Source organism: Suillus fuscotomentosus (assembly GCF_016647785.1).
Source record: "Suillus fuscotomentosus strain FC203 chromosome Unknown F5891scaffold_50, whole genome shotgun sequence".
NCBI classification, from domain to species: Eukaryota; Fungi; Basidiomycota; class Agaricomycetes; order Boletales; family Suillaceae; genus Suillus; species Suillus fuscotomentosus.
The window spans coordinates 307,645-333,048 of record NW_024539562.1 but is presented as its reverse complement, the minus strand read 5'-3'; the positions used below and the strand labels follow the sequence as shown (position 1 = coordinate 333,048).

The following is a 25,404-nucleotide window of genomic DNA, read 5'->3' as shown; positions in this document are numbered from 1 at the left end:
TCTCTGAGTCGCGGACTTAGCGAAACAAAATCAGATTTGAATTCGGCATTTTCCAGATACTGACATGTCATCCTCATCACTCAAGTTTAATATCGCTACTTTGCGATCACTGTCAGCACTTGCTTCCTGCCCTGATGATTCTTCTCGCTCCAATAACGAATACAATGAGGGAGCACCTTGTGGTATATGTGACCTATACGAAATTCTCGAAGCTGTAAATTCAATTGTGAGTCCATCCGAGTCGTCATTTCTGCCATTTTTCATCACACCTTATATTGGAATAGCCCGGAGTCCATGAACCAACTAACACCGAGGCAAGCCTTGTGCTGGATCTTGCAAGAGCCAAGCGCGATGTCTTCCTCACTCAGAAAGAGCTTGCAGACTGCGTGATACGGGAAAATGAGGTGTTTGCGAGCCTGCTCAGAGTCCGTGCAGCAGCAGCCGAGAAGATGATAGATCAGACAGATATTGGGCTGGGATGTATGAGAGTTGTTTTTAGAGACCACGGTTGGTCCCACATCCCTCCCAGTCGTCCGTCACAAGAACAAGGTCCATCAAGTTTGCGTGGTACGTGTGTCCTTTCTCTTGCAATATTGTTGATTCTAATGCTTCACACTTGGAAGGTTTACACGGGCGACGTTCTGGAATAATTCTTGATTGATTATTTGAGGTCTTGTATCATCATTTTGTGTTATGTTGTCCTTGTCTATATATTTGGTATTTCCATAGTTATGCTATGTAGCTTTGAGCCATATGTTCCGAATCAATTCTTGTCACACTTTTGTTCGAGTCCGGCTGAGCCTCAAGTCAAACAACTTTATAGTACTAGATTATGACCTTGGCCCTGTTTAACTGTGAGTCTTGTTTAGCTATGAGCGACTGTAATTGTTGTGTCGCTATGAACTGTGAGCCTGTGTGAACTGTGGAGCCTCGTGACTTACTGTTGTGAGGCCCCATGTGTGTGACCTCTGTGAGAAAGTTGTAGTTTACTGATGCTGGACTCTGTCGCACAGGGCCAAAACAATGTTTCGGGTCAAAAAACCCTTTGTGTTTTCAGCCCAAATAGCTTCATACATTCCTTAGTCACTACCTTTATGAATCAGACTACATTGTGCCAACAATTAATCTGATTTCTTTCATACCACAGAAAACTAAGAGCAACACATAGAACAATGTTTATCACGGCACATACATAAGTTCCCAAGGTCACGTGATAAGTCACGTGACCTGTGGGACAGCTAACCGACCACGACACGAAGTGTCTTATCATATTTTCTGTTCATGTTCATCCTGATGGTTCGCACATAGCCACAGGAGGATTAGATGCCAACATTCGGATTTGGAGCATGAAACCCATTCTCAACCATGCATCTGAAATGAGCAATCGACCACCAAAGTCTTTGTGCACACTGAGTATGCATACAGGTCCCGTCTTGACTATTAGGTGGGCACATTCTGGGAGGTGGCTTGCAAGTGGTAGCGACGACGAGATTGTGATGATATGGGACTTTGATCCGTGAGTTTAGTATATGATTTGGATGCGCTTCTGAAATATCCAACTGCGCTTCTCTCCAAATACAGGTCGGGTAGGGGCAAGGTCTTTGGTTCCAACGAAGTCAATGTAGAAGGATGGAAACCAATGAAACGACTTCCAGGCCACGAAAGCGGTGAATCGGGTTTACTCAGTCGTATTTCTATTTGCGCTAAACAATTGGCAGACGTTACCGACCTAGCATGGGCGCTGGAGGATCGTTATCTCGCCTCAGTTGGCCTTCATTCCGTCATTTTAGTCTGGTGTGGACATACCCTGGGTGAGCTGTATTTGTACTCTTGCTTGCACTGTCCGCAGCTATCGGTTTATTTCACACTTCAGTAACTGGTGCTTCCAAACGTCTTCGAGCATTTCTTTTTAGCTTCAGTAGTTCAGCGCAAGAGCTTCATTACTTACAGTACTTTCAGAACATCTTAGAAAGCCGGATTAACACCAAGGATTTGTCAAAGGTGTTTGTTGGGATCCTGTGGGCGAATTTATGGCCACTCAGTCCGACGACAAGTCTGTGAAAATTTGGAGAACGACCGATTGGCAACTCGAGGCAGAAATCAGAAAACCCTTCGAGGACTCTCCTGGCAGCACCTTTTTCCGCCGTCTTAGGCAAGTGCCACCAGTCACATTTATTTAATCGTTTTGTTACAGAGTTTTGCAGCTGGTCGCCTGATGGTGCTCACATCACTGCTTCGAATGCAACGAACAACAAAGGCTTCGTTTTCATTGCAGCAGTCATAACTCGTGGCACGTGGACTTCTGAGATCAGTCTGATTGGCCATGAGAATACAGTCGAGGTTGTGGTATGTGCTGATCATGTTGAAAGTGTTACCATTCTCATGCACGTTCTAGGTCTACAATCCTCATATTTTTCTCCGAAATCCCGCGTCACCTATAGCTACATCCAGCATATGCTCTGTAGTTGCTCTTGGCGCGGATGACAGATCCATATCCATCTGGCAAACAAAATCTGCACGACCTCTCATTGTCGCGCGTGAAGTTTTTGAACGACAGATCATGGATCTCAGCTGGTAAGCCTCTCTTGACCTTTGTTAAGAATCTGACTAATCTTTTGTGAAGGTCCTGGGATGGTCTGACTCTCTATGCCGCATCCTCGGACGGAACGATAGCCGTTTTCCATTTTGACCCCGAAGAATTGGAAGGCATTGCTCCTCATTCTGCTCAAGAGCAATATTTACACAAGTTTGGCTTTGTACCACCACCAACTCCAGAAGGATTCTCGCATGGCACCCACAGTACAAATGCTGCTTCAGCATCGAGGATCACGCCACCGCCTTCCCCAAACCGTGCCCAGTCGCAATCGCAATCTGGTTTTGGTGCATCAATTGGGATTAATGGTGCCAAGCACATCAACAAGCTCATTGCAAAGAAGAGCAATAAGAAGAGAGTACAACCCGTACTTATGTCATCTGTGCCTTCTGCATTGACATCACGCTCAGCCCTAGTATCAACTTCTGCGCTACCGCCTTCAGCAGGCCTCGGATCGCGTGCATTCCAAGTGCCAGAGATTCCCCGATCACGGCAGGCATCACACTCTACGTCACCCGTGCCAAGCCTACGAACTTACGACGCCGATATTGAGATGGGAGGACCAATGGACATGGATGTTCCCATCAATGCACTCGACACGAGTATGTCAAGTGCAAACAAGGGCAAACGGAAAGCGTCGGTCCTTGATACACCCGAAGATCGGCCGTCTAAGCCCCGTACTATCCTTGGTGGCGATCGACCAAGGGAAACAGTCGCAGTGCGAGAAATCACATCGACTGGTTTAGTCTCGACCCGCCCGTATCTATTTGAGGGTGCAAAAAATGCTACCTGTCCCTCCGCCGCTGACATTCTTGAGTGCCAATGTGGAGGGAAGCGACTTTGTCTTTGAGGCCCGAAATTCAGAAGGAGATGGTTCATAAGACCTTCAACTCGTTCCGGTCTAGCTGATGTTCCTTGCAGGGGCCACGGAAGTCACGTTTGCTGATGGAAAGCAAACATTATGGCTGGACTATTTACCATCTCCTGTGCTTGCGTTGACCGCATCCACAACATTTTGTGCGGCTGCTTCGCAAGACGGTTCTGTCAACGTGTATTCACACACAGGTCGCAGGTTTGTGGGAAAACAGAGGTCTCATCACTGTCTTAATCATGTTTGGCAGATTGATGGCGACTTTAAGCTGTGGGTCACCTTGCGCGATGATACACGGCTGCAAGTTGACATTGATGATACTCACGGCTTCTGGTCAGATGACCTCGATGTAAGTTGCACAACTTTCTTTATTCCATAGTGCTTACTCTGCTTAGAAATGTGAAGAATGTTGCATCCTTCTTTCCACCTACACCCGTTGCACCCCTCCTCTCCTCTTCGCCGAATTGCACGATATTGTCTGCCACTGTTTGACATAACGGCGCACCAATGATTCATTGCTCTTCCGGTATCGCGTATGCTTACGATGCCCAACTTTTCTCCTGGACAAAACTAATTGAGTGCTGGTGGGCAGAGGGCTCTGATGTATGGCAAGGTCATCAACGAGCGAACAAAGACAAAGACGTTGTAGCCTCCATTGAGGGTGCAATCGGCAGCACGAATATCTCGGCGCCTCACAAAGAGCGCCCCACATGATGGAATACGGCGCTCACACTCGGTCATCTGGAGAGCAAGTTGCATGCGGCCATGTGCTCCTGTTGTTCGATACGCCCCCGCTCTGGACTCTTTTCATGGATCCTGGACGCAAGCTAGTTATCTTTTTTGACCGCCCATACGTCATGTATTGCTCTCAAATTAGTCTATTGTAATCCTATTCATAATTGTCAGTATCGCAAACGGTGTTTTTCAGTGTTTCGAGGAGTAAAATATCAGTACCACGATCTTTGTCATTAATCCGATTTGAAAGTCAATGCTTCTACTCCCCACAGTGATGAGGCGCGGACCAGAGTCTGACTGTGTCGCGCCGTTAGTAAGTTAGTAAGCGACTTTCGCCGGTGATCGCCGGTGAGTCAGGACAAATTAACTTGACACAATTGCGCGAGGTATGCATACTTCAATAACCAAGACTTCAATAGCTAACTACTAGTAGGGTTTCGAAGCCTGTCATATACAAGTCTTGTCAGCGACTCTAAAGGTCACTCATGCGCCTCAGACTCGGAAGGCCCACACTGGTTGCACCTCTTTCAAGTTGGATCGCTGTTCTCTTGTTTCTATTGCTCATTATGGTGTCATGTGACGCTCCAGGTTGCTCTTGGGGGAGGAAAACAGACACCCGAGGACTCAGCAAGCATCGCGCAAGTTGCCATTTCTACAAGAAGTCCAGCATTCTCTCAAGCCAGAAGAGACAGGAACGCGCAAAAGAGGCAGTTTCTGCAAATGCGGTTTTACACGTGAATAATTTTCCTAGCTATTCAATTTATCTTTCACTCATGTGAACATGACTCGGGAAATTCAGAGAATCGGCCATCCGAGACCAATCGCTCCTCGCCGATCACTAGCAGCGCCGAGGCCACTGGGGTCTGCGGCTCGCACTTTATTCAATACATCTGGTCTCTCTCACTCGCAGCACTCCTCTGACCAAGAGAGTCTACAAAAAAATCTTGATGTTGATATGGAAATTAATCCTGAGCACAATGATGACTTGCGTTCGTAACTGATCATTGAAACTATCATCAGTTTTCGCCTGCTCACTCGACTCTTTCAGAGGAACCGATAGTACACCCTGTGAGACGAATTCCAAGACCTTTCGACGACATTGAGTCCTCACAGGAGGATCTTAACCACTCCGATGGCGCTGACGAGGCCCTGAGTCCGTCGACTCGAGGTTCGGACCTCCCGGCGGGATCTAGAATCCGACGTGTTCTTCTGACACTAAGAGACACACTCCAGACGACATTCAACTCGTTTGGCCTCTGCTGACTATATCCTCGCCGTCCTTCATTTGAGCTGAATAATTTCATTCCGTCCTCGCTACTTGCGCGAACTTGTCCAACAGCTATTCAAAGTAATGATTCTCCATCGAAGCTCTTTGCACCACCGTTCCCCTTTCCTAATATGACTATCTACCGACTTCTAACCTGGATGAATTCTGGTGGTACTCGAGTATCGGAAACTAAAGTCGCGGATCTCGTCAAAAATGTGATGTTAGCGGAGGATTTCGACCGCGACCACCTTCGGGAGTTCTCTGTGAGGCAGAGCTTGCGAGAACTTGACAAAGACGAGAGCGGGAAGGGAATTACTTTTCCAGACGACTGGATCGAGACTGACATTACCATTAACATCCCAACTAAGTCGAGGGATGATAGCCCTATGCCCTATACCATTTCCGGATTCCATTATCGACCTCTTGTTGAAGTTATACGTGCGGCATTCACAGACATTCAAGCAGGAGCATTTCATCTCTTCCCTTTCAAACGTCTGTGGAAGGATCCTCTCGACGGTCACCAAGAACGAATATACGATGAATTATACACCTCTGATGCCTGGCTGGAGGCTCAGGATGGTATCCACAAGCTACCAAGGGAGTTCGGGTGTACATTGGAACGTGTCATCGCAGGACTGATGTTCTTTTCGGATGCTACTCACCTGGCAAACTTCGGCACTGCGAAGGCGTGGCCGCTTTATGTCTACTTCGGAAATCTGACGAAATACGTGCGTTCGTCGCCTACCTCAGGTTCATGTCACCTTATAGGATTTCTACCTTTGGTAAGCCCTCCTAATTTCATGTTTTTCAACGCGGGGGACGTCAACTGCCATTTCAGATTCCTGATAGTATCAAAGATGTTCTGAGTCGCCTACCTCGAATATCGAAAACTGGCATAGGCTCTCTTCATACCTTCTGCCGCAGAGAATTGTTCCATGCCTGCTGGGAGATCTTGCTGGATGAAGAGTTCATTTACGCATATCAGCATGGTATCGTTTCGAAATGTGCCAACGGAGTAATGCAGAGAGTATTTCCTCGAATATTTACCTATTCAGCGGATTATCCTGAGAAGTACATTTTCATTGCCTCGATTAAAATTGTTGGATAACTTCATAATTTTCCAGGGTTTTAATCGCGACTATTAAGAATATGGGCTCGTGTGCGTGCCCTCGCTGCCTCACACCTAAAGGCTCGTTCAATTGTCTTGGTCTCATGAAAGACATGAAAAGCCGTATCACCAACCTTCGAGTGTATGTTACGGCGAAGGTTGCGAAGGCTCGCGAATTTATCTATACAGGAGGTCATACTGTAGATGGTTCCAAAGTCGAAGACACCCTCCGAGAAGGTTCCTGGGTGCCTATTCTGGTAAGGGCGGTTTCATGTTAGCTTTTGATAAACTCAAACTTGCATTTGCAGAATCAATTCGTCAAGCAGCTTGGTCCGCTCAGGCTTGATCCATTTCGCATGCTGGTCGTTGACCTCATGCATGAATGTGAATTGGGTACCTGGAAAGCATTATTCACCCACTTGATCAGACTACTTAATGCCCTTCCTGGGGGTACTCAGCTTGTTGCGATCCTCGACTTCAGGTGCGCGAATTTTTTTCGGATGACCATTATCTCCTGATGTGCTACTGACCTTTCAATCTTACCTTAGATTTCGCCAGGTGCCGACGTTTGGTAATGGGGTAATTCGAAAGTTTGCGGATAATACGTCCGAGATGAAAAGGTTGGCAGCTCGTGACTTCGAGGATATATTACAGGTTTTGTGTTACCTTTCTACATTACGCTCTCTGACACGCCCTCCAGTGCACCATTCCAGTGTTTGAAGGTCTGTTCCCCGCTGAGCATGATGGGGCGGTGCAGTCTTTGCTATATCGGTTTGCGCAGTGGCATGCGCTCGTTAAACTTAGGATCCACTCCGAGTCTACATTAAATTTTCTTGAAGAGACATTCAAACAACTCTCCCACAAGTTACGGAAGTTTCGAGCCCACACCTGCGCTGCCTTCAGCACCGTAGAGCTGCCAAAAGAGAAAGCAGCTCGCCAGAGGAGGTTAGCTCAGCGCGCAGAGACACATAACGCCACTTCCGAATCGACTGGGGCAAGAGCAAAGAAGTTCAATTTAAATACATATAAATTTCATGCTATGGGAGATTATATGAGAACTATCAGGTTTTTTGGAACCACTGATTCTTTCACTACCCAAATCGTGCGTATCTGCTCGAGTCCTGCTAATATGCAGCTGAAGTTCTTGGTTAGGGGGAGCTTGCGCACCGAGCTCTGAAGGCGTACTATCCACTCACCAGCAAAACAGATACTCCAGCGCAATTAGCCAAGCACGAGCGCAGGCGCTGCGTGCTACAGCGGCTCGCAGCAGGGGGTATAATCCCCTCCACTAGTCAATCACCAGACAAAGTCCCACCCCCCGGCAAGCGTTATCATATCGCAATGAGCCAGAATCAACCAGTCTCTCTATTCGGATTACTTCGAGAAAGTGATAATGATCCAGCTCTCAAGGTAGACTTAGCATCGCTTTTTAATGCTCCTTACTCATGCAGTTATCAGAAGTTCATCCCCAAACTAAAGGACCACATCCTTTATAGGCTGCGGAACTTAGATGTCAGCTACTGTGACCATATCTTCACAGACGAAGACCGACACTCCGTTATCATTCCTAATAATACGATCTATTCCGTCCACACCATGCAAGTACATTACACCACATATGACATGAGGCGCGAGTACGACACTATCAATCCTAGAACGCATGCCGATGTCATGGTGCTTTCAGGGGAAACGAACCCTAACCACCCGTACTGGTACGCCCGCGTTCTCGGGATTTACCATATGGAAGCATGGCTGAACAACGAGGGTCGACCTGTGAAGCACCATCTTGAAGTTCTGTGGGTTAGATGGTTGGCTCCGTTGCGGAACAACAAATCTGGCATGAAGCATGCTCGTCTTCCCAAGGTTGCCTTTGTGGAGGAATCGGATACAGATGCATTCGGATTTCTTGATCCAGGGCAAGTGATCCGAGGAGCGCATTTAATTCCAGCCTTTGCTTCGGGGCGTGGTGTAAGTTCCCTTCGTCACGGAAAATCATTGGCGCGTCCTGGAGAAGAGTTAGACGACTGGGAAGCGTACTATGTTGGCATGCGAGTGAATTTATTCTCAAGCATATCCTCTATTAACCTTTAACCAGATTCGTCGATCGCGATATGTTTATGCGCTATACTTACTTCAGTGTTGGACATCCGGCAATCCTGCGAAGGATAACCAGAGACTGTTTTGATGACTCAGTTGCACGAGGCGACAGCACAAGCATCATCAATAATAATCACGAGGCAGACGTGGCTTACGAAGAGAATAGTGACAGTGGCGATTATGAAGGATGCGATGATGAGGACGAAGAGGCAGGGGGTGAACAGTTTAGTGATGAAGAACTGGAACTTGAAGATGAGGAAGATGAGCTCGAAGATGGCTCGGACGTGGTGGATGGAGATGAGGACGATGACGATGACTTCCTATCTTTTTAAATTCCTTAAGATCAACACAGGTCATGGGATGCTTGAAATATGTTAGCCGCGCGGCTAAGTGATCATCAGTTGTACTTGCAAGTCTCATAGCATCTCGCAAACCTCCGAGTCATCCGATTGAAAACCCATCATTAAGTCACTGGTGCTGGCCCGGGAGCTCTCGTCGCTAGGTACGCGCTAGGTACGATATATAGTGTCCTGACTGGGACCCTTGCTGGAACTTGAAGATCTCAGCCCACGCGGCATTTGCCGAAACAGTATCACCCTTACCATGTAAAAAACTCATCGTCAGGACCGTATCTCCAAGTTGGCAGCCAAACAGCGGTACTACCGGATCAAGGCTGGCACGTCCATCAGAGTCGGCTTAACGGGTCCTGAGCATAAGTTCCAGCCTGGCTCACGAGTGAAACTTGGAGCTGCGGCAGCAGCAGCAATAAATGATACTGACTCGGAACAGTGGCAACGCGCTCGCCGCCCGGCCGATACCGCACTGTACTAGTAGGACTCGGATTTTTTTGGGTATGTCTGTTGGGGTCGCTCAAGCCAATTGATAACTTATTTATTCTGCTCTTCATTCATCAGAAGAAACTTTGCATCCTCTGAGGTGCCGCATATCATGTCCGAGAAGAAGCTGTTGCACTGCCTTATGATCTGCCAGTGGCAGTGACAGAATGGCTTTCACATATTTTGGCATACAGTGTGGAAACCATGCCGATAGACAGGGAGACTGACGAAGCAGAGCCACACAGATGCATTGTTCTCGACTCTTATAAAGAATTCAATAATATCTCGCTACCATCGAATCCCGTACTGCAGACGTACCTCTGGTTTTCAACGCATCCTTTGAGATGCAGGCAGTCATCTTGTCTTGACCCCCATCCAACTTCAAAATCAGCATGACTACTACAGCCCTTATTCTGCGAATATTGTCATCACTGTAGAACCCTCACTGCGTTCATACAACTGATTTCATCATCGTCACACCTCCTCGTCACTTAGTTCTGCTATCGACTTCCTCCTGCACCATCCACCCGTGACGTCCGTCCTCGCTCAGGCAGCTTCGACGACCCTTCTTATTTTATCGCACAACCCAGTCTCATTCCGAACTACCATGTAGTGGATATCGTGAATATGACCAGAGTCCCCCTCTTGGTAAGTTCCCTCCCATACTACCTTTCTATCTCCTCACATTCCTCAGGCTACCCCCATGTCACACGGAGGCAACTCTGTTGAGTTAACTGTGCTGACATTCAGGCACTATTGCGTACCCTGGACTCAGTGGTAATATCCCATCCATGTTGTCTCTGATACCTTCCTGATAATGTTTCAGGTCTGCACCCATAAAGATTGAGGACATAGGTTTTATTCACCTTCGCGTTCGACTCCCAGACGATGACATGGATGTAGTGAAGGCTGATGTCGTGATTGATGGATCCACGATATTCGTAATACTGTCTGCTGCGGAAAATGATTCTTCGTTATTGAGAACGACAGCGATCTCTCTGTCTCCATGATACAATGCGTATGAGTTTCCTCACTCCCTTGCACCTGAAAATATCAATGTTGACTCCACAGGATCCAAAGTATGGTGATACCGACATGGTGAAATCATCCACCCCATGATGCAAGTTAGCACCTCACTCAAGCGTGCCACATGCCTAGGACCAGCTTGTTGTCAGGGACAGGAAGAGCATGCTCCCAATAAATGATGCTTCCCGCACTGTAGACATCATGGAAATCGGTGTTCTCGTGCCATTCAACTTCCATGTACCTTTAACTTCTCCTTAAGTCTGATTAGTTACTGACGCGCAACCTAGGGTCGCAAAAGGACCCGTGCTGTTCCGTTGGATGTAAGAGCAAATGGACACCAGCAGATATTACGCATCACACCGTTATGTTGATGAGCATAGCCTCTACAAGCCGAAAATTCACAGTTGGAGCACCGTGTCACGGTCTGACACCATGACCAGCAGCACCGAAGGTTTTGAGGCGATCATGGAAGACGTCTCTCCGACATTCTCAATCAACGTGGAGTTCGCGGCAATAGCAATATTGTTGGTTAACCACAGTATGGTCGAAGTTATTCATAAATCCATCGAGTCTTTGAAGTTCGAGTACAGCAACAGCTGGTCTTTGAACCTGTCCTGTGGCTCACCACAGATAAACAACGAGCTACATTATGTGCTGTACCCAGTCATTCTCCAGCCTAGCCCAATATCCAAGGAAGCCGATAGTGTTTGCAGTTCTCTCGATAATACAGGATTCAGTGATTTTGCTCGAAGATCAAAGTCAGCAAAACTCTTTTTTTTTAGTTCCAAAACCGCACTTAGACTGAAAATTCAGAACACGGTGTCTTATTTGTCAAGTATTGCTCTACCCACATGCAGCCGTTGTTGGAGGAGACGAAGCTATACTTTTCGCCATAAATGATCTTACACAAATCCAGGGCGTCTCATGGGAGGAGAACTGAGTATAGAATTTGATACCAAGGCCGGCTATGCACTAACTATTTCTTTTCAGACTCGGCATTCGATGAATCAGCGGCCCAATGGCCTGCGCCATGATTTGAGTACCCCACTGAGTCACCACGTCTTCTTCCAAGACCGTAGGTCAGTTCTGATCGACTCTTAAGTTTATTGATCAAAGAGCTTACCATCAATCCGTTCGCATTTTCTTCAACCCCAACATATTCAACAACCAACTTCCACACCTCGACACGATTCCGACATTTCTTGGTACGGGTCTCCGCGCGATCTTTACCCTCTTCCTCGTCGCCGCCCTTCTCTCTACTGTCCTTCTCTCCACTGTCCTTCTCTTGGCTTCTACCTCCATCCAGACCATAGTAGCACTGATGGTCGACTCAAGAGTCAGCGTCCGTAATAATATTTGGATCACTTACCGTATCCTGCGGTCCCACATACAATAAGTGTTTCGATTTCTCTTGGACGTTTGGATGCTGATGAGTCTGGTCGAAATTGATAGGGTTTCCTTTTTCAGCGGCCCATACGAATTATGTAAGCCCGAACATCAACTTTGGGCCCGGGAAAACGGACAATCAGTGTCCTGCTACTGTTCCTGGAGCTGCAACATGCGGGAACTTCTGTGACCATTAGGTTAGTAGTTACTTTCGTTGCCACCACTGAGTCAGTAACTAAAGACGCACTCGTCTGTTCCTGAAGGTGGCTTTCGCTCTCCGTGACTCGAACGATCTCGTCATCCATGCGAAGCATATCAAAGACGATTTACCTATCCTCCAGCTCATTCCAAGCCACAAATTCGTGAACGACCTGCCGCGCTATGTTATTCATGCAACCCCATCGTTTCACGGGCAAGCGGTTCACCCAGACCTTATACCTGACTACGTGACATCTCTGGAGTCACAAATCATGGTTTTGGAGGTCCTGTCGAGCTCATGGCAGGTAATTCTAGTCGTCAATATGGCCATTTTTGCAACAAACGCCACACAGTCAGAGATACCTGTTGAGATTCCTTGGTCAGAGTGGGGCCCCAAGTACACACGCTACTTTCCGCATCATCCAAGCCACCGAATCAGCGTGTTCGGCAGCAAAATGGCACATGCTCTGCCTCAGGATCGTGCTCCTGAACCTGGACAAAGATTGGAAGAACTCCCTGTAGAGGGTTCCTTCTATGTACACATCTGGGACTTTAATAGAGCCATTTCTCGCTTAGAACATTCGAATAACGTCTACAATTGCAATTCACCAGGTCGTCTCATCTGCAGGCCTGGTCGGCTGGCTCAGACATGCTTCACAGAAGACGATGCAGACATTATCACGAATCATCCTTACACTACTGCTGTCTGCCCCGCGGGTTTCTCGACACGTCACTTTGACTGGTTTTTTTTGGAGCAGGATCGACTTACTTTGATATGGGTAAGCGTTCTTGGTATCAATACAGGAAAGTTTCAAAGTGATTGAATTATAGGCTCACCCTGGCTCGGTTCAGATTCAGGTCGTTTCTCCCTCACCGATAATGCCAACTTCCGAAGTTGGCTTGGATGTTGAACAAGGCCAAATAGCTCACAGCCCAGAGCTGCAGCAGACGATTCAGGTCGTTTCTCCCTCACCGATCATTATGCGCCCTACGAGAACGCAGAGCAAGATTCTCCTACTTTTTTCTCCTTGCCTCTCTTCACCCCTCTGCGTTACTAAGCCACACCCGCCTCGGACTCATCGCAAGCATGTTCGCCCAAATGTGCGATGCAGTCACCGCATACCATGACCAGCGTGCAGCCCGGCACACTATCTTGCAGCCGTTCAAGCGCTCCTCGAAACGTACAAGTTCGAGATCACATTTCGACACCTGTGAGCATCATTGACACTTTCTGTATCAATAGACTTAGCATCATGCATCTTTGTAGCGAAATCCAACGCCTGTAAACCAACATACATGGGAACATCCCCTTTCATAATATACTCTGTGATGTAAAAGACAGCAGCTTTCGCTGCCTCTCCCGACCCAATAAATTGCGTGTCCGTGTTACATTGCAACAAAAACAATACCCAGTTTGTAAAGTTGTTCACGCGACCCCGCCACTGACGAAGTTCGATCGAGCCAGTCTCTACATCTAACACTATTTTCTCTTGCACTGTGCCATCAAGCCGCATTCGACAATTTGCATCCCCTCTCTTTTCCCCCATACTTAAGGTGCTTATAGCAGGTGTCGTTATGCATGTTACACCATTGCGCCTCGTATGCTCCGACGTCGCTGCACCTCAACCTCGCTTTTGAGTCACACGGCCCATTAAATTCGGCAGGCATTGTAAAACCAACTTTCCATTAGAATGCTTTATATAGCCATAGAACCGATACTTTACATAAGAGAAAGGGAGAATAGGCTCTCAAATCGTGGCCACTACGCTACCGTGACTTGTATGTTTATGATGCTGCTATACTTCAACTCCGTCATTGATGTGTCTTGTAAGTTTAGATCTGGGGGGTGTGTATGAAAAACCAAGATTTCTTATGGAATATATAGATATTTAGGAAAAGCATCTCTACAGGTCTCATGGCAACACTCACAAAACATACGAACTGGACGCTCTTAGTCCTTACAGGCAGTGATGGCACAATAACACAACATTGTCATAAACTCGCGTGCTAATTTAGTTTTGCTGACCAATGCGAACACCGCTTTCCGAGAGAAAGCCTTGAATAGTCATATAATTTATGACATAAATATTGAAGAATGAGAATGCTCGACAAGGGGGACATACTTACGCTACCATCTCTTGCCGGCCGTCACGCTACGACATCACAACCTTATCATAAACTGCTCGCGATAATCTAGATTTGCAGACATGAATGGCTATGTGCCAACAACTCAGATTTATCACAGTATATATTGCCATAATTCTTAAAGCCAAAGAATGGTGCACGGGAACACTCAACAAAGAGACATACTTTACCCTACAATACCTATTAGACTGCGACGGTGCAATGTCACAAGATTGTCACAAACTTTCATGGTAATCAAGATCTGATGATCAATGCTCGTGTCGCTTTCCACGAGAAAGCCTTACATAGTAATATAATGCAAGACACAATTTTTGAAAAATGAGAACGCACAAAATAGTTGGAATAGGTATAATAGCACTCCTAACCGGTTACAAAGGAGGGATGTCACAGCATTGTCATGGGCTGTTTATGTTGAGCCGGATTTGCAGGCATTCATGTGTATGTATGTACAACTCAATTTGCCCACAGTATAAAAGATAATATTTGGTGAGAGCAGAATTAGACCGTGCTATACTTCCCACGGCTACAATATCAAGGACTCATCTGTTCTCTGATGGTCGTTGTCCTCGTCATCAATGTGGTCTTCAGGTCAGCGAGACTCATGGTCTGTTGACTCATCCGACTCGGAGTCATCAGATGGACTCAAAGTCGGAGCTGCTCGATAGTAGTAGAGGCGGATTAGTCTTAGTATACAATCAAAAGACTAGACACATACCTGTAGTAGTAGCCTTGCACATGGCACTGGCGTTGCGCGACACTGGGGGTATTTTACCAGCACTGAATGTCAGTACCTTTGATTTGGACCGGGACAGCTTGGACACCATGTCGCAATCTGAGAACTAAATAAAAAATTTAATCAGTGATTATTCTGAGTTGCATCAAAGAAAACGGGTGAACGTACCATATTTTCTTCTGCCCTATCCATGTCGCTACGCAGCTCAGATGGCTCTTCCTCGAAGCCATCAGGATCAGCATCGTAAGCAGCCCTCAGTGCTTTTTTCTTCTGTTTTTCTATCTTCTTTTCCTTGGTTTCTTGGCGATAGGTGACGTGCTGAGACTCAGAGACTGTAGAGTCACTAGTGAGTGAGACGTTCTCGCTCAATATTGTCAGGGCTTACCACGGTAGTTTTCTTTTTCAGTCGGGCGTCGCTGTCGACCACTTGCGGTGCGTGTAGGTGGTGGTACTTGTTGCGCTGGTTGCGCGTCCTTCGATTTTGCGTGCTTCGAGGCGACCTTGCGACTGGTAGCCATGGTTGTCTGCAAGGGAACATTAGCTCACGGTAAGCTGATTTTATAGCGCTATGAAAGACATAAACAAAGACATCTAAACCTTGAATTTTTTTGTTGATTTCAGGGCGTGTAAAGTTCAGAGCTAAAGCTGTGATCAACAGACAGAAAATGATAAAAGCAGCGAGTGTACCGTTACTGCAGTGCAACATTTCCCTACCATGGTTATCTCAGTCTACAAGCGGTATGTAGTCTGCATCAAACACTCACCGGCGTGCTCTGACAAATTGTATAGTACAGTGTCCCCAGCCATAGGCGACAAAACCGCTACCAGTAAAAATGGAAATATTATTGTCAAAAGGTTAGTTGCATGTCTTCATCACAGCCCCAATGCTCACCGGCTTGCAGGCCAAAGCTCGATGAGCCTATGTATCCACTTCCTCTGCCGTTTCGCCAAACGCCCAGCCCTGTCATGGTTAGTCAGTCCTACTTGCAAAAACTAATTACAGAGCGTTGGGAGGCGGAATTGAAGAATTGCGAGCATGCAAAAAAGTTGCAGCTCTTGGAAATGGTGCCGGGTCCAGCTCTTACCTTACTGCAAGCAAACTTGCGAAGACTCATTGTAGAGCGCTGGGAGGCAGAAGTGAGGCGCTGTGAGGAGGCCAAACGGGCGCAACTGTTCGAATTAGTGCTTGCCGCCCATGGTATATCGAGACTAGTGTAGTGTGGCGCAGTAACCAGGGCAGGGCCTGCACAGGCCTGAAGTGCGCACCAGATTGGTGCCTCCACGAAAGGGTTAGTTACAGGGCCTGCCTTGAAAAAAAACTCATTAAAAATATTACGAAGTTAGAAAGCAACCTCGGAAACACTCACCATAGAGCAATCTTCGCTGTTCTCAAGTCGTACGACCTTGATGTCATCCGTTGGATCCTCCGTGACAGGCCTGAAGCGTGCAAACGAGTTGGATCCACCATGACAGGTCTGAAGCGCGCAAACAAAAGTCGTCTCCAAGAGTCATCTCCAAGGGTAGTGTAGTGTGTACGAAGGCTAGAACAGAGGTCTCAGCGTGATGTTAGGACAACGCTATAGATGTATTCAATACCTAGAACGGAGGTCTAGATAGTACATGAGTGAATATGAGTATGTGCGAGAGAGCTGCTAAATGGTACTCACCTCAGCGTGATGTTAGGACAACGCTGAGGTGAGACGACGCGAACGGCGCTACTGATATACGAACATGGCGAATCTGTGGCTGAGTGTCGAAGGTGGTACTGTATAGTACGTAGCACAAGGTCCAAAGAGATAACTAGAGATAAGACACCGGTAGCATATGCTGCTACTGGTGACAACGATACCGGTGCAGAAGAAATGGACGTACAATTACCAAACATACAGATCAAGAAGCAAACGACGTCATATCAAACATATGAGACATATGGGCAAGAAGGACGGAAGTGGAATGACGTATGACCAACACACCCCCTCACCGAGACACCAGTGAGAGGTTCGAGACGTGCTTCAAAAACAAAGGCCGTGGAAGAGGCTTCGTGAAGATATCCGCTGCATTACGGTGAGAGGGCACCCATTTGAGCAGGAAAATGCCCTTGTCAACGTATTCACGGATGAAGTGGTAGCGAATGTCGATGTGTTTGGAACGGATGTGGTTTTTGGCCTCGACGGACAGCGAGATGGCTCCGGTGTTGTCCATATAAATGACGATGGGAGTGACATAAGAGATATGGAGCTCGTTGAAGAGCGAGTGCAACCACAAGCCCTCCTGAAAGACGTGCGTGACGGCCATATATTCAGCCTCTGTCGAAGAAAGAGCGTGCGTGGCCTGCTTCTTCGACGCGTGTGCGATCAGACCCCCGGCATAGTACCAAGCGTAGCCGGAAATAGAGAGACGGTCTTCTGGGTTGCTGGCCCAGTCAGCATCACAGAAGGCGTGTAAGCCCTCATCGACGCGCTCACCCCCATAAAGCATGCGAACGTTGATGGTCCCGCTAAGATAGCGCAAGAGTCGTTTAGCAGCAGCATAATGATTGAGGGATGGGTTTGCGTTGTGTTGCGCAAGGGAGTTGACGGCGAAAGAGATGTCGGGTCGAGTGCAGATGGAAAGATAGAGCAACTCGCCAATAAGCTTGCGATAACGCGAAATGAGGTTAGGGATGACATCATGCGTGTCAGAGGGTCGACCAAAGGGGTGATTGGCATCTAAAGGAAGGAGCACGGGATTGCAGTCGAGCATTCCGTACTCGTCAAGGAGGTGGCTAATGTACTCGGCCTGATGCATCCAGAGGCAACGTCCTTGGCGATGTCACTCGAATTGAATACCGAGGAACTTTTGCACTGGCCCCAAATCCTTTATACCAAAATGCTCGTTGAAACGGCTCTTGACCCAGCGAAGAAAGGGAGGGGTATTGGAGGTGCCGAGTCCGTCGTCGACATGAAAACCGACGATGCAGATGACGCGAAAATTGCCGTCGTGGACGCGGTCATAAATGAAAACTGCATAATCTACGGCGCACCGTGTGAAGCCTAGTTCAGCCATCATTGCACAGACCTCCTCATACCACTCCATCGCAGACTGTTTGAGTCCGTAAATTGTGCGCAGCATGCGCCAAACGAGAACCCTCCAATCCCCATCTTCAAAGCCCTTCGGTTGCCGCATATAGATCTCCTCCTTGAGGGTGCCCCAAAGAAACGCACGCCTCGCATCAAAGTTGTCTAACTCCCAATTGTTCTTGCAGGCGAGGGCGGAAATGAGTCGAATGGAGGATGTTTTGAGGACAGGAGCGAAGGTGGCCCCGAAATCAACGCCAGGGATTTGAGAAAAGCCTTGCGCAACCAGGCGCGCTGTAGAAACAACAATACAATGAGGAACAAGGATGCTCCTAACTGTATCTATAAAATGTTGTGAGGTCGCGCGTTACCTAGTCTGCTATTCTTGAGGAGACAAGTGCGTTCGACCCTAGGGGAAGCGAGTGCTGCGAAGATCTAGAGGTACGCGCTTCAGCGAAGCGTGAGAAAGCGCAAGTGCGCGCAAGGTACGAAGGCGCGGGAACGCGCGCGCGTATTAGCGCGAAGCGCGGGAAAGTGCGCGCGCGTAAGCGGAAATAAAAGAGACTAAGCTTAAGTGATGATATAAAGCAATATAAGAAAAGATAGATGCAAAGTGTAGACCAATAGACTTCTACTATGTACTGCTAAGTAAATAGTGGGTGATAACTAGTAAGTTCAAGGGAAAAAGTAAGGTGTGAAAGGTAAGTAATAGTATGTACTGCTGGCGCTTATATAGCGCGCCTAAGCGCGGTCAAGCGGAGCCGAAGCGCTACCGAGTAGGTATGTAAAAATATATATATGAGTGAGAATGCATGATAAAAATAAAGGTGGAACTATGCTAATAAAGGAAATGGAAATATACGCACTAGGGAGCTTGGTGGACAGTGGATGGATGCTTCTGGATGGCTGGCGCCATAGGGCGCGCAAGCGCGGGAACGCGCGCGCGCGTATACATCGTGAAGCGCGGGAATGGTGCGCGCATGGCGCGCGTTGCGCGGGAAAGCTGCGCGTCATATAGAGATAGCTGTGGGTAGTGCACAGAGTGACGCTACAAGTTCGTGCTATGTACTTCCTAGTGTAAAGCACCATATCACGCCATGAGAGGCATAATTCTCTACAGCGCTTTATACTTAGAACCCCCCTTGTTGTCCTGCTTAAACTCTAGCACCCATCTGTTTCCAATTGCCTTGCGCCCCGCCAGTAATGGTACGACACGGTAAACTTCCATCTCCCTCATGATTCCCAACTCTGTCTCCATGGCAGCGAGCCAGTCGTTCCTGTCGGGGCGTAGCATAGCTTCATCATACGTTGCTGGAGGCACGTTCATATCGTATTCCGGGCTGGAAGGGTTGCGTCGACGATCACTCCTGATGCTGATGTGGGCGTGTTCCTCGATGAGGAGGTTAGCAAAGGCGTCTGGGACATCAATGTTCGGCTCAATTGCGGAAATGTCGACACTTGGGAGGTCAGGTGCAGTAGGTGGTGCGTTAGTTGTAACGTCAATGCTGGTACGCACCGCACCCTCTGCTCGAGCTAAACGAGTCTCTCGAAGTGTTTGCAGACGGGCCTTGGAGGTGGCAATTTCCTCAGCGTATGCCTGGCCAGCGGCAGTGGCAGTGCGAGAGCGAACGGAGCGTCGTGGAATGTGTGGAATGGGAGTGAGAGATGCTGGTGAGGCTGGAATGAGTGCAGTGACAGGGGTTGGTGAAGTAACGGATGAGGGCGAGCTTTGAGTGCGTTCTACTTCATCGTCTTCCAAGTCACTATCGTTCAGATGGGCGAGGGAAGGAAAATTTTCGTCAAAGATGATGTCCCTCGCAATAAAGAAGGTCCCCGTGTCCTTGTCACGAAGTCTGTAGCCCTTGACACCTTCAGGATACCCTAGAAAGATGGCCTGGCGCGAGTGGGGTCCAAGCTTTGTTTGCAGCTCGGCTGGAATGCGTGCAAAGCATCGCGAGCCGAAGACACGTAGGTGAGAAAGGTCGGGCTTTCGTTTGTTGATGAGCTCGAAAGGCGTGACTCCTGCCGGCAGTATGCTGGACTCACTTCTGTTCCACAGATAGCAAGCGGTAAGTGCTGCCTCCCCCCAGAACGTTGCGGGGAGCTGAGCTGTTTCCAGCATGGCAAATAACCGACCTTCAATGGTACGTATCGCGCGTTCGGCTTTCCCGTTTTGCTGATGAGCATAGGGAGCCGAAAGTTGCTGCGTGATCCCTGCAACGGCCAGTGCCTCTGAGAAGGCTGCACTGATGAACTCGCCTCCGTTATCAGAGCGGAAAACCTTGACGGTACGTTCAGCGTGATTCTCCCACTTCCTCTTGATGAGCGTCCAAGCTTCTAAGGCCTGGTCCTTGCTGGCTAACAACTGCAGATTGAGGAGATTCGTGTGATCGTCGAGGAAAATGATGAAGTGTATCTTGCCGTGTGGGGTTGCAGTAGGGAAAGGACCGCACAGGTCTGAATGAATGAGGTCCAGCATGCGTGCTGCCCGTGGAGTCTCAGAGGACGGATAGGGCTGCCGAGGATGCTTGGCCATTACGCATGGTTCACAGCGCTGTAAGGCAGTAGAGACGTTCACCTTAACTCCAGTCGCACATGTGGAGAGACGTTTGACTGCGTCTCCCCCGGGGTGTCCCATCCGCGCGTGCCACAAGTCCCAAGACAAAGGAACGTGGGCAAAGGCAGAAATTTCTTCTGGGTCTTTAGTACGAATAGACAGCGAATCTGGAGTAAGGAACTTTAGGTCGATGAAGAAAAGGTTTCCGATCATCGGGAGACTGCCGAGTACATTGTTGCGATGGACCAGCTCACAGCATGCTGGGTCTGGTTTAAAGTTGCACCCCCAGCCCTTTTGCAACATGTGGCCGACAGAGAGTAGATTAATGAGCGCACCAGGTGCGTGAAGGCAGTGTGTGAGATGAACACGGCTTACTTGGCCGTTGATCCTAAGTTCGGCTATGCAATCACCGCGACCCGATGTGGCAAGCGTCCCGTGATTGGCGGTTTTAACGGTTACTTTAGCCTTCTCGGAGTAAGTCCAAAAGACGTCACAATTGGTAATGAGAGTCGAAGTGGCGCCTGAGTCTAGAATGGTAGATAGAGCTTGTCTCGCTATGCACGCTAAGTCTTCAGCACTCATTACAGAATCGTCTGGACTGATTTCTGTGATTGTTGCACAGGCTAGCTCTCCTTGCGGTTGAGAGGACGACTTTGACTCAGTGGAAGGGACTTGCGGTGTCTCGGATTTGGACTCCATTGCAGATGCAGCAACGTCTTTCTTGGCTTTGTTCCCCTTTCTGTTCCACGAGCTCTTGGTACCCTCCGCACCTCCACCCGGTTGAAGACAATGTTCCCTGTCGTGTGTCAAGGAACGAGGTAAGCCAGTGCAGACGGGATTGTCACAAGGCACCCCCTTGGGGTTGTACTTGTGAATTCTGACACTGTTTGCAGGATTGGTCGTCCTGGACTCTCCTCCGAGTGATGAGTGGGGCCCGCTAGCCGTGTTAGCATATTCAGATCCAGGCTTCGCCATCTTGAGTTGACTGCGTTGGCGATTGGCTTCCTCCGAAAAGGAGGTAGCAATGGTTTGGAAGGTGATCTTTGGTGGAGCAGGAGTAGACGTTGTGGACGTCGTAGTAGAGGTGCTGACTGAGGGCTTGGAGAACATCCCGATGGTGAGTCCTCGAAACACGATCCATTGTGGTGAGTCGGGTAACCCGTTCAGCAACATGAATATAGCTTCCTCGTCAGTGAATACTATGCCCATTTCAGCAAAACGACATCGGCCGTTTTCTAACACTCCAAGGTAGCGTGGAGCATCCTCTGTGTCCTTGAGCCTTTCAGAGAACAGCTGTGAGCGAAGCTCGAACTGCGAGGTAACGTCTAGGCGCGAGAATCGCTGAGCCAAGACATCCCACTGTTCATGAGCTGAGAGGGATTCGTCGAGCATGTTCTGGACGACTGGGGAGAGTTTGCGGCCGATGATGGCCTTTGCCTGTGCGTCCTCCTTAGTCCATTCCTTCATATTCTTAAGTTCGTCAGCAGTAGGCTGAACTGGGGTAGCAGCAACGGGGAGAGCGCTCGCGTATTCAGTGAAGTTGTTCGGATCGGTGCCTACACTGCAATGGTTCCATAGTCCTTCGCCAGCGAGTGCAAGCTTGACCGACCTGCGCCAACTGGAATAAGTGTCGGCGCCCGTTAGCTCGATGATGTGATTGAGTTTTCCCATGTTAGCAGCGAGCGTGTGTGATGGTATCCTTTGATACGTTCGTTGAGTTCTAGTCCGTAGTTTCTGAGCTTTATGACTCAGGGCTCATAACCTGTACGAAGGCTAGAACGGAGGTCTCAGCGTGATGTTAGGACAACACTATAGATGTATTCAATACCTAGAATGGAGGTCTAGATAGTACATGAGTGAATATGAGTATGTGCGAGAGAGCTGCTAAATGGTACTCACCTCAGCGTGATGTTAGGACAACGCTGAGGTGAGACGACGCGAACGGCGCTACTGATATACGAACATGGCGAATCTGTGGCTGAGTGTCGAAGGTGGTACTGTATAGTACGTAGCACAAGGTCCAAAGAGATAACTAGAGATAAGACACCGGTAGCATATGCTGCTACTGGTGACAACGATACCGGTGCAGAAGAAATGGACGTACAATTACCAAACATACAGATCAAGAAGCAAACAATGTCATATCAAACATATGAGACATATGGGCAAGAAGGACGGAAGTGGAATGACGTATGACCAACATAGTGTGCCGGCAGGGCCTGCCTTTAAAAAAGAACATCAAAAAATGTTTTGAAGTTAGCAAGCACCCCACTCACCATACCTCACTGCGATTTCTGTGCCAAGGAGATGGGCTCAAAGGGAGGTGTCAGGAGACATATCAATAATCAACCTGACTGTAGAAGGCAGTGGGAGCTGCTGGTTGAAACTCAAAAAGACATCAGCGCACCTCAGGCTCATTTAGGAACATTAAACCAAGCCGACACCAACAGTGACTCAGCTCATGCTGACTCGTATTCCTTGTATTCCCCCCATCGCCGCTCACGCTCTGAGTCTTCCAATCCCGATCATCCAGACAACCCAGCAGCGCCAAAACATCGGAGGGTGACCATTGAGGAGGTTGAAGACGAGGACCACGCGCAATATTTTGAACAATGTGTTGGCGCCGGCCAAACACTGCGTGAAGGCAAAACCGGCTTTGAGAGGTTTCAGGAGTATAAGGAGTGTATGGGCGAGGACAAATGGGCTCCCTTCGATGGTGGGTACGTACCAATCATTGCCTGTCACATCTGCAAGGCAATTAACTTCAGGTCGCAAGGGAGGAATGGGGACTCGCCGAATGGCTTGTTAAAAACCTCGGCCAGACTCGAACAGACGAGTTTCTGAAATTACCGATAGTAAGTTCAAGTTTAGTGTTGAATTTTGAAGATTTCGTACTCACCATGGCGATAGACACAAAACTGAACGAAACCTTCTTTTCACAATAACAGATCTTTCCTCCAGAAAGTCGACGAGCTTCCACACGCGACAGCCTGGAGTTGCAAAAAGGTTAAGGTCCAGGGAAATAAAACAGATGAGAAGGGCCAGACGCTGCATGAAGAAGTCGAAGTCTGGATGCGAGATCCTGTCGAGTGTGTCAAAGACCTCATTGGAAATCCATTGTTCTGTGATCACATGGTGTACACACCTGCGCGAGCATACAGAGACCCAGCAGGACTTCACCAAGTAATTGATGACATGTGGACGGCTGACTGGTGGTGCGACAAGCAAGTAAGTACACCCAGAAAAGCGAAAATGATAAGTACTTACCTATGGCGTCTAGAAACTGTTGCCGAAAGGTGCGACAATTGCACCCATAATTCTTGCGTCCGACAAAACTTGTCTATCGCAATTTCGAGGCGATAAATCGGCGTGGCCCGTGTACTTAACCATTGGCAACATTGCGAAAGAGAAGAGGTGGCAAACATCAGCGCGAGCAATGGTCCTTATAGGATACTTACCTGCTGGAAAACTTGATTGCTTTACTTCTGACGCACGCTCCCTTGCTGGTTACAGGCTTTTCCACCACTGCATGTCCTTGCTCCTCGAACCCCTCGTTGCTGCCAGTCGAAATGGTGTTGAGATGGTCTGCGCGGACTCGTTAATCCGTCGAGTCTTCCCCATCCTTGCTGCTTATGTAGCCGATTTCCCAGAACAATGTCTTGTTGCGTGCTGTAAAGAAAATCGGTGTCTGAAGTGTTTGGTCGCTGCCGATGAATGAGGGGATCCATTGACTTCGCAGATGCGGGACCCTGAGGTGACAAAAGATATATTAGAGAAGCGGAAGAATGGTCAGCATCCAATTCAATTCGACGACAATGGGTTACGCGCCGTCTTCAACCCATTCTGGGCAAATCTCCCTCATGCCGACATCTTTCTTGCCTTCATGCCTGACCTCCTCCACCAGGTCCATAAAGGTGTCTTTAAAGACCACTTAGTTAAATGGTGTCTTGAGATTGTCGGTGAAGATGAAATGGACTCACGCTTCAAAGCAATTCCAGATTACCCTGGACTTCGGCACTTCAAGAAGGGTATCTCGACTGTGAGACAGTGGACGGGTACAGAGCATAAAGAAATGCAGTGTGTCTTTGTTGGTCTGCTCGCTGGTGCTGTCCCAAGGTAAGCATTAGTAAGCCGTGCTCAACAAAGGCTGTACTGACACAATTAATGCTAGTCGAGTCTTAGTAGTTGCACGAGCCATTCTAGACTTTTCATATTATGCACAGCTTTGAATGCACACTGCTGAATCCCTCGATGGTCTGGAGAGTGCGCTTGCAGTGTTTCACGCCAACAAAGACACCCTGCAAGAGCTTGAAGTTCACGAACACTTCAACATTCCTAAATTACATCAAATCTCACACTTTGTTAAGTCCATCACTCTATTTGGTTCCACTGACGGTTTCAACACTGAGCTTCCAGAACGACTACACATTGATTTCGCAAAAGACGCCTATCGTGCCAGCAACAAATGCGACTACGAGGAGTAAATGGCCTTATGGCTTCAACGGCAGGAAGCCATATTCCTATGTAGTTCTTACTTTGATTGGTTGTCGGAACGATCCCAGTCAGCCACAGTGTCCAGTCACACATATCTCAACCGCAGAAATGACTTGGATTCAGACTCGGACGCCGAGATTGAAGAGTTTGCTGCCCCCACAAACACCATTCCGTCATCCCCCACTGCGTCATCCCCCACTGATGTGATCCGTATTCTCGCCAAGCATCCTCCACACCCTCGGCAGTCTGTTGATCGCCTCATCACTGCACATGGCACCACCATGTTTCTCCCCGCCCTCAAA

General features: G+C 48.3%; 7 protein-coding genes across 7 annotated transcripts; 5 read left to right on the top strand and 2 right to left on the bottom strand.

The window, feature by feature from the left end:
• Nucleotides 1–64: 64 nt before the first annotated feature.
• F5891DRAFT_1192457 (uncharacterized protein) lies at nucleotides 65–661 on the top strand (the record flags this gene model as incomplete). Its single annotated transcript, XM_041367605.1, has 3 exons — nucleotides 65–226; nucleotides 285–567; nucleotides 624–661. 3 exons carry the CDS (start codon nucleotides 65–67, stop codon nucleotides 659–661), a joined length of 483 nt encoding a protein of 160 aa, XP_041222613.1.
• Nucleotides 662–955: 294 nt separating this feature from the next.
• Nucleotides 956–4,219, top strand: F5891DRAFT_1244886 (histone transcription regulator 1; the record flags this gene model as incomplete). Its single annotated transcript, XM_041369790.1, has 13 exons — nucleotides 956–970; nucleotides 1,239–1,516; nucleotides 1,582–1,667; nucleotides 1,719–1,811; nucleotides 1,990–2,145; nucleotides 2,195–2,346; nucleotides 2,396–2,574; nucleotides 2,624–3,311; nucleotides 3,340–3,466; nucleotides 3,515–3,665; nucleotides 3,715–3,813; nucleotides 3,860–3,950; nucleotides 4,044–4,219. The coding sequence occupies 13 exons, from the start codon at nucleotides 956–958 to the stop codon at nucleotides 4,176–4,178; spliced, it is 2,250 nt and encodes a 749-aa protein (XP_041222612.1). The 3' UTR covers nucleotides 4,179–4,219.
• A 5,492-nt stretch (nucleotides 4,220–9,711) lies between these two features.
• F5891DRAFT_1244883 (uncharacterized protein) lies at nucleotides 9,712–13,253 on the top strand (the record flags this gene model as incomplete). The annotated part of the gene is made up of 9 exons (XM_041369789.1): nucleotides 9,712–9,810; nucleotides 10,003–10,155; nucleotides 10,202–10,284; nucleotides 10,334–10,448; nucleotides 10,498–10,605; nucleotides 10,666–10,770; nucleotides 10,821–10,853; nucleotides 12,183–12,896; nucleotides 12,949–13,253. 9 exons carry the CDS (start codon nucleotides 9,712–9,714, stop codon nucleotides 13,243–13,245), a joined length of 1,707 nt encoding a protein of 568 aa, XP_041222611.1. The 3' UTR covers nucleotides 13,246–13,253.
• A 27-nt stretch (nucleotides 13,254–13,280) lies between these two features.
• On the bottom strand, nucleotides 13,281–13,631 carry F5891DRAFT_957718 (uncharacterized protein; the record flags this gene model as incomplete). The annotated part of the gene is made up of 1 exon (XM_041375507.1): nucleotides 13,281–13,631. One exon carries the CDS (start codon nucleotides 13,629–13,631, stop codon nucleotides 13,281–13,283), a length of 351 nt encoding a protein of 116 aa, XP_041222610.1.
• A 1,220-nt stretch (nucleotides 13,632–14,851) lies between these two features.
• Nucleotides 14,852–15,513, bottom strand: F5891DRAFT_983042 (uncharacterized protein; the record flags this gene model as incomplete). Its single annotated transcript, XM_041377287.1, has 4 exons — nucleotides 14,852–14,916; nucleotides 14,978–15,101; nucleotides 15,164–15,327; nucleotides 15,381–15,513. 4 exons carry the CDS (start codon nucleotides 15,511–15,513, stop codon nucleotides 14,852–14,854), a joined length of 486 nt encoding a protein of 161 aa, XP_041222609.1.
• A 197-nt stretch (nucleotides 15,514–15,710) lies between these two features.
• On the top strand, nucleotides 15,711–16,213 carry F5891DRAFT_983041 (uncharacterized protein; the record flags this gene model as incomplete). Its single annotated transcript, XM_041377286.1, has 4 exons — nucleotides 15,711–15,733; nucleotides 15,785–15,850; nucleotides 15,898–15,968; nucleotides 15,999–16,213. The coding sequence occupies 4 exons, from the start codon at nucleotides 15,711–15,713 to the stop codon at nucleotides 16,211–16,213; spliced, it is 375 nt and encodes a 124-aa protein (XP_041222608.1).
• A 6,702-nt stretch (nucleotides 16,214–22,915) lies between these two features.
• F5891DRAFT_1130082 (uncharacterized protein) lies at nucleotides 22,916–25,092 on the top strand (the record flags this gene model as incomplete). The annotated part of the gene is made up of 7 exons (XM_041364482.1): nucleotides 22,916–23,057; nucleotides 23,142–23,328; nucleotides 23,385–23,480; nucleotides 23,557–23,836; nucleotides 23,889–24,308; nucleotides 24,348–24,724; nucleotides 24,873–25,092. The coding sequence occupies 7 exons, from the start codon at nucleotides 22,916–22,918 to the stop codon at nucleotides 25,090–25,092; spliced, it is 1,722 nt and encodes a 573-aa protein (XP_041222607.1).
• Nucleotides 25,093–25,404: the final 312 nt, after the last annotated feature.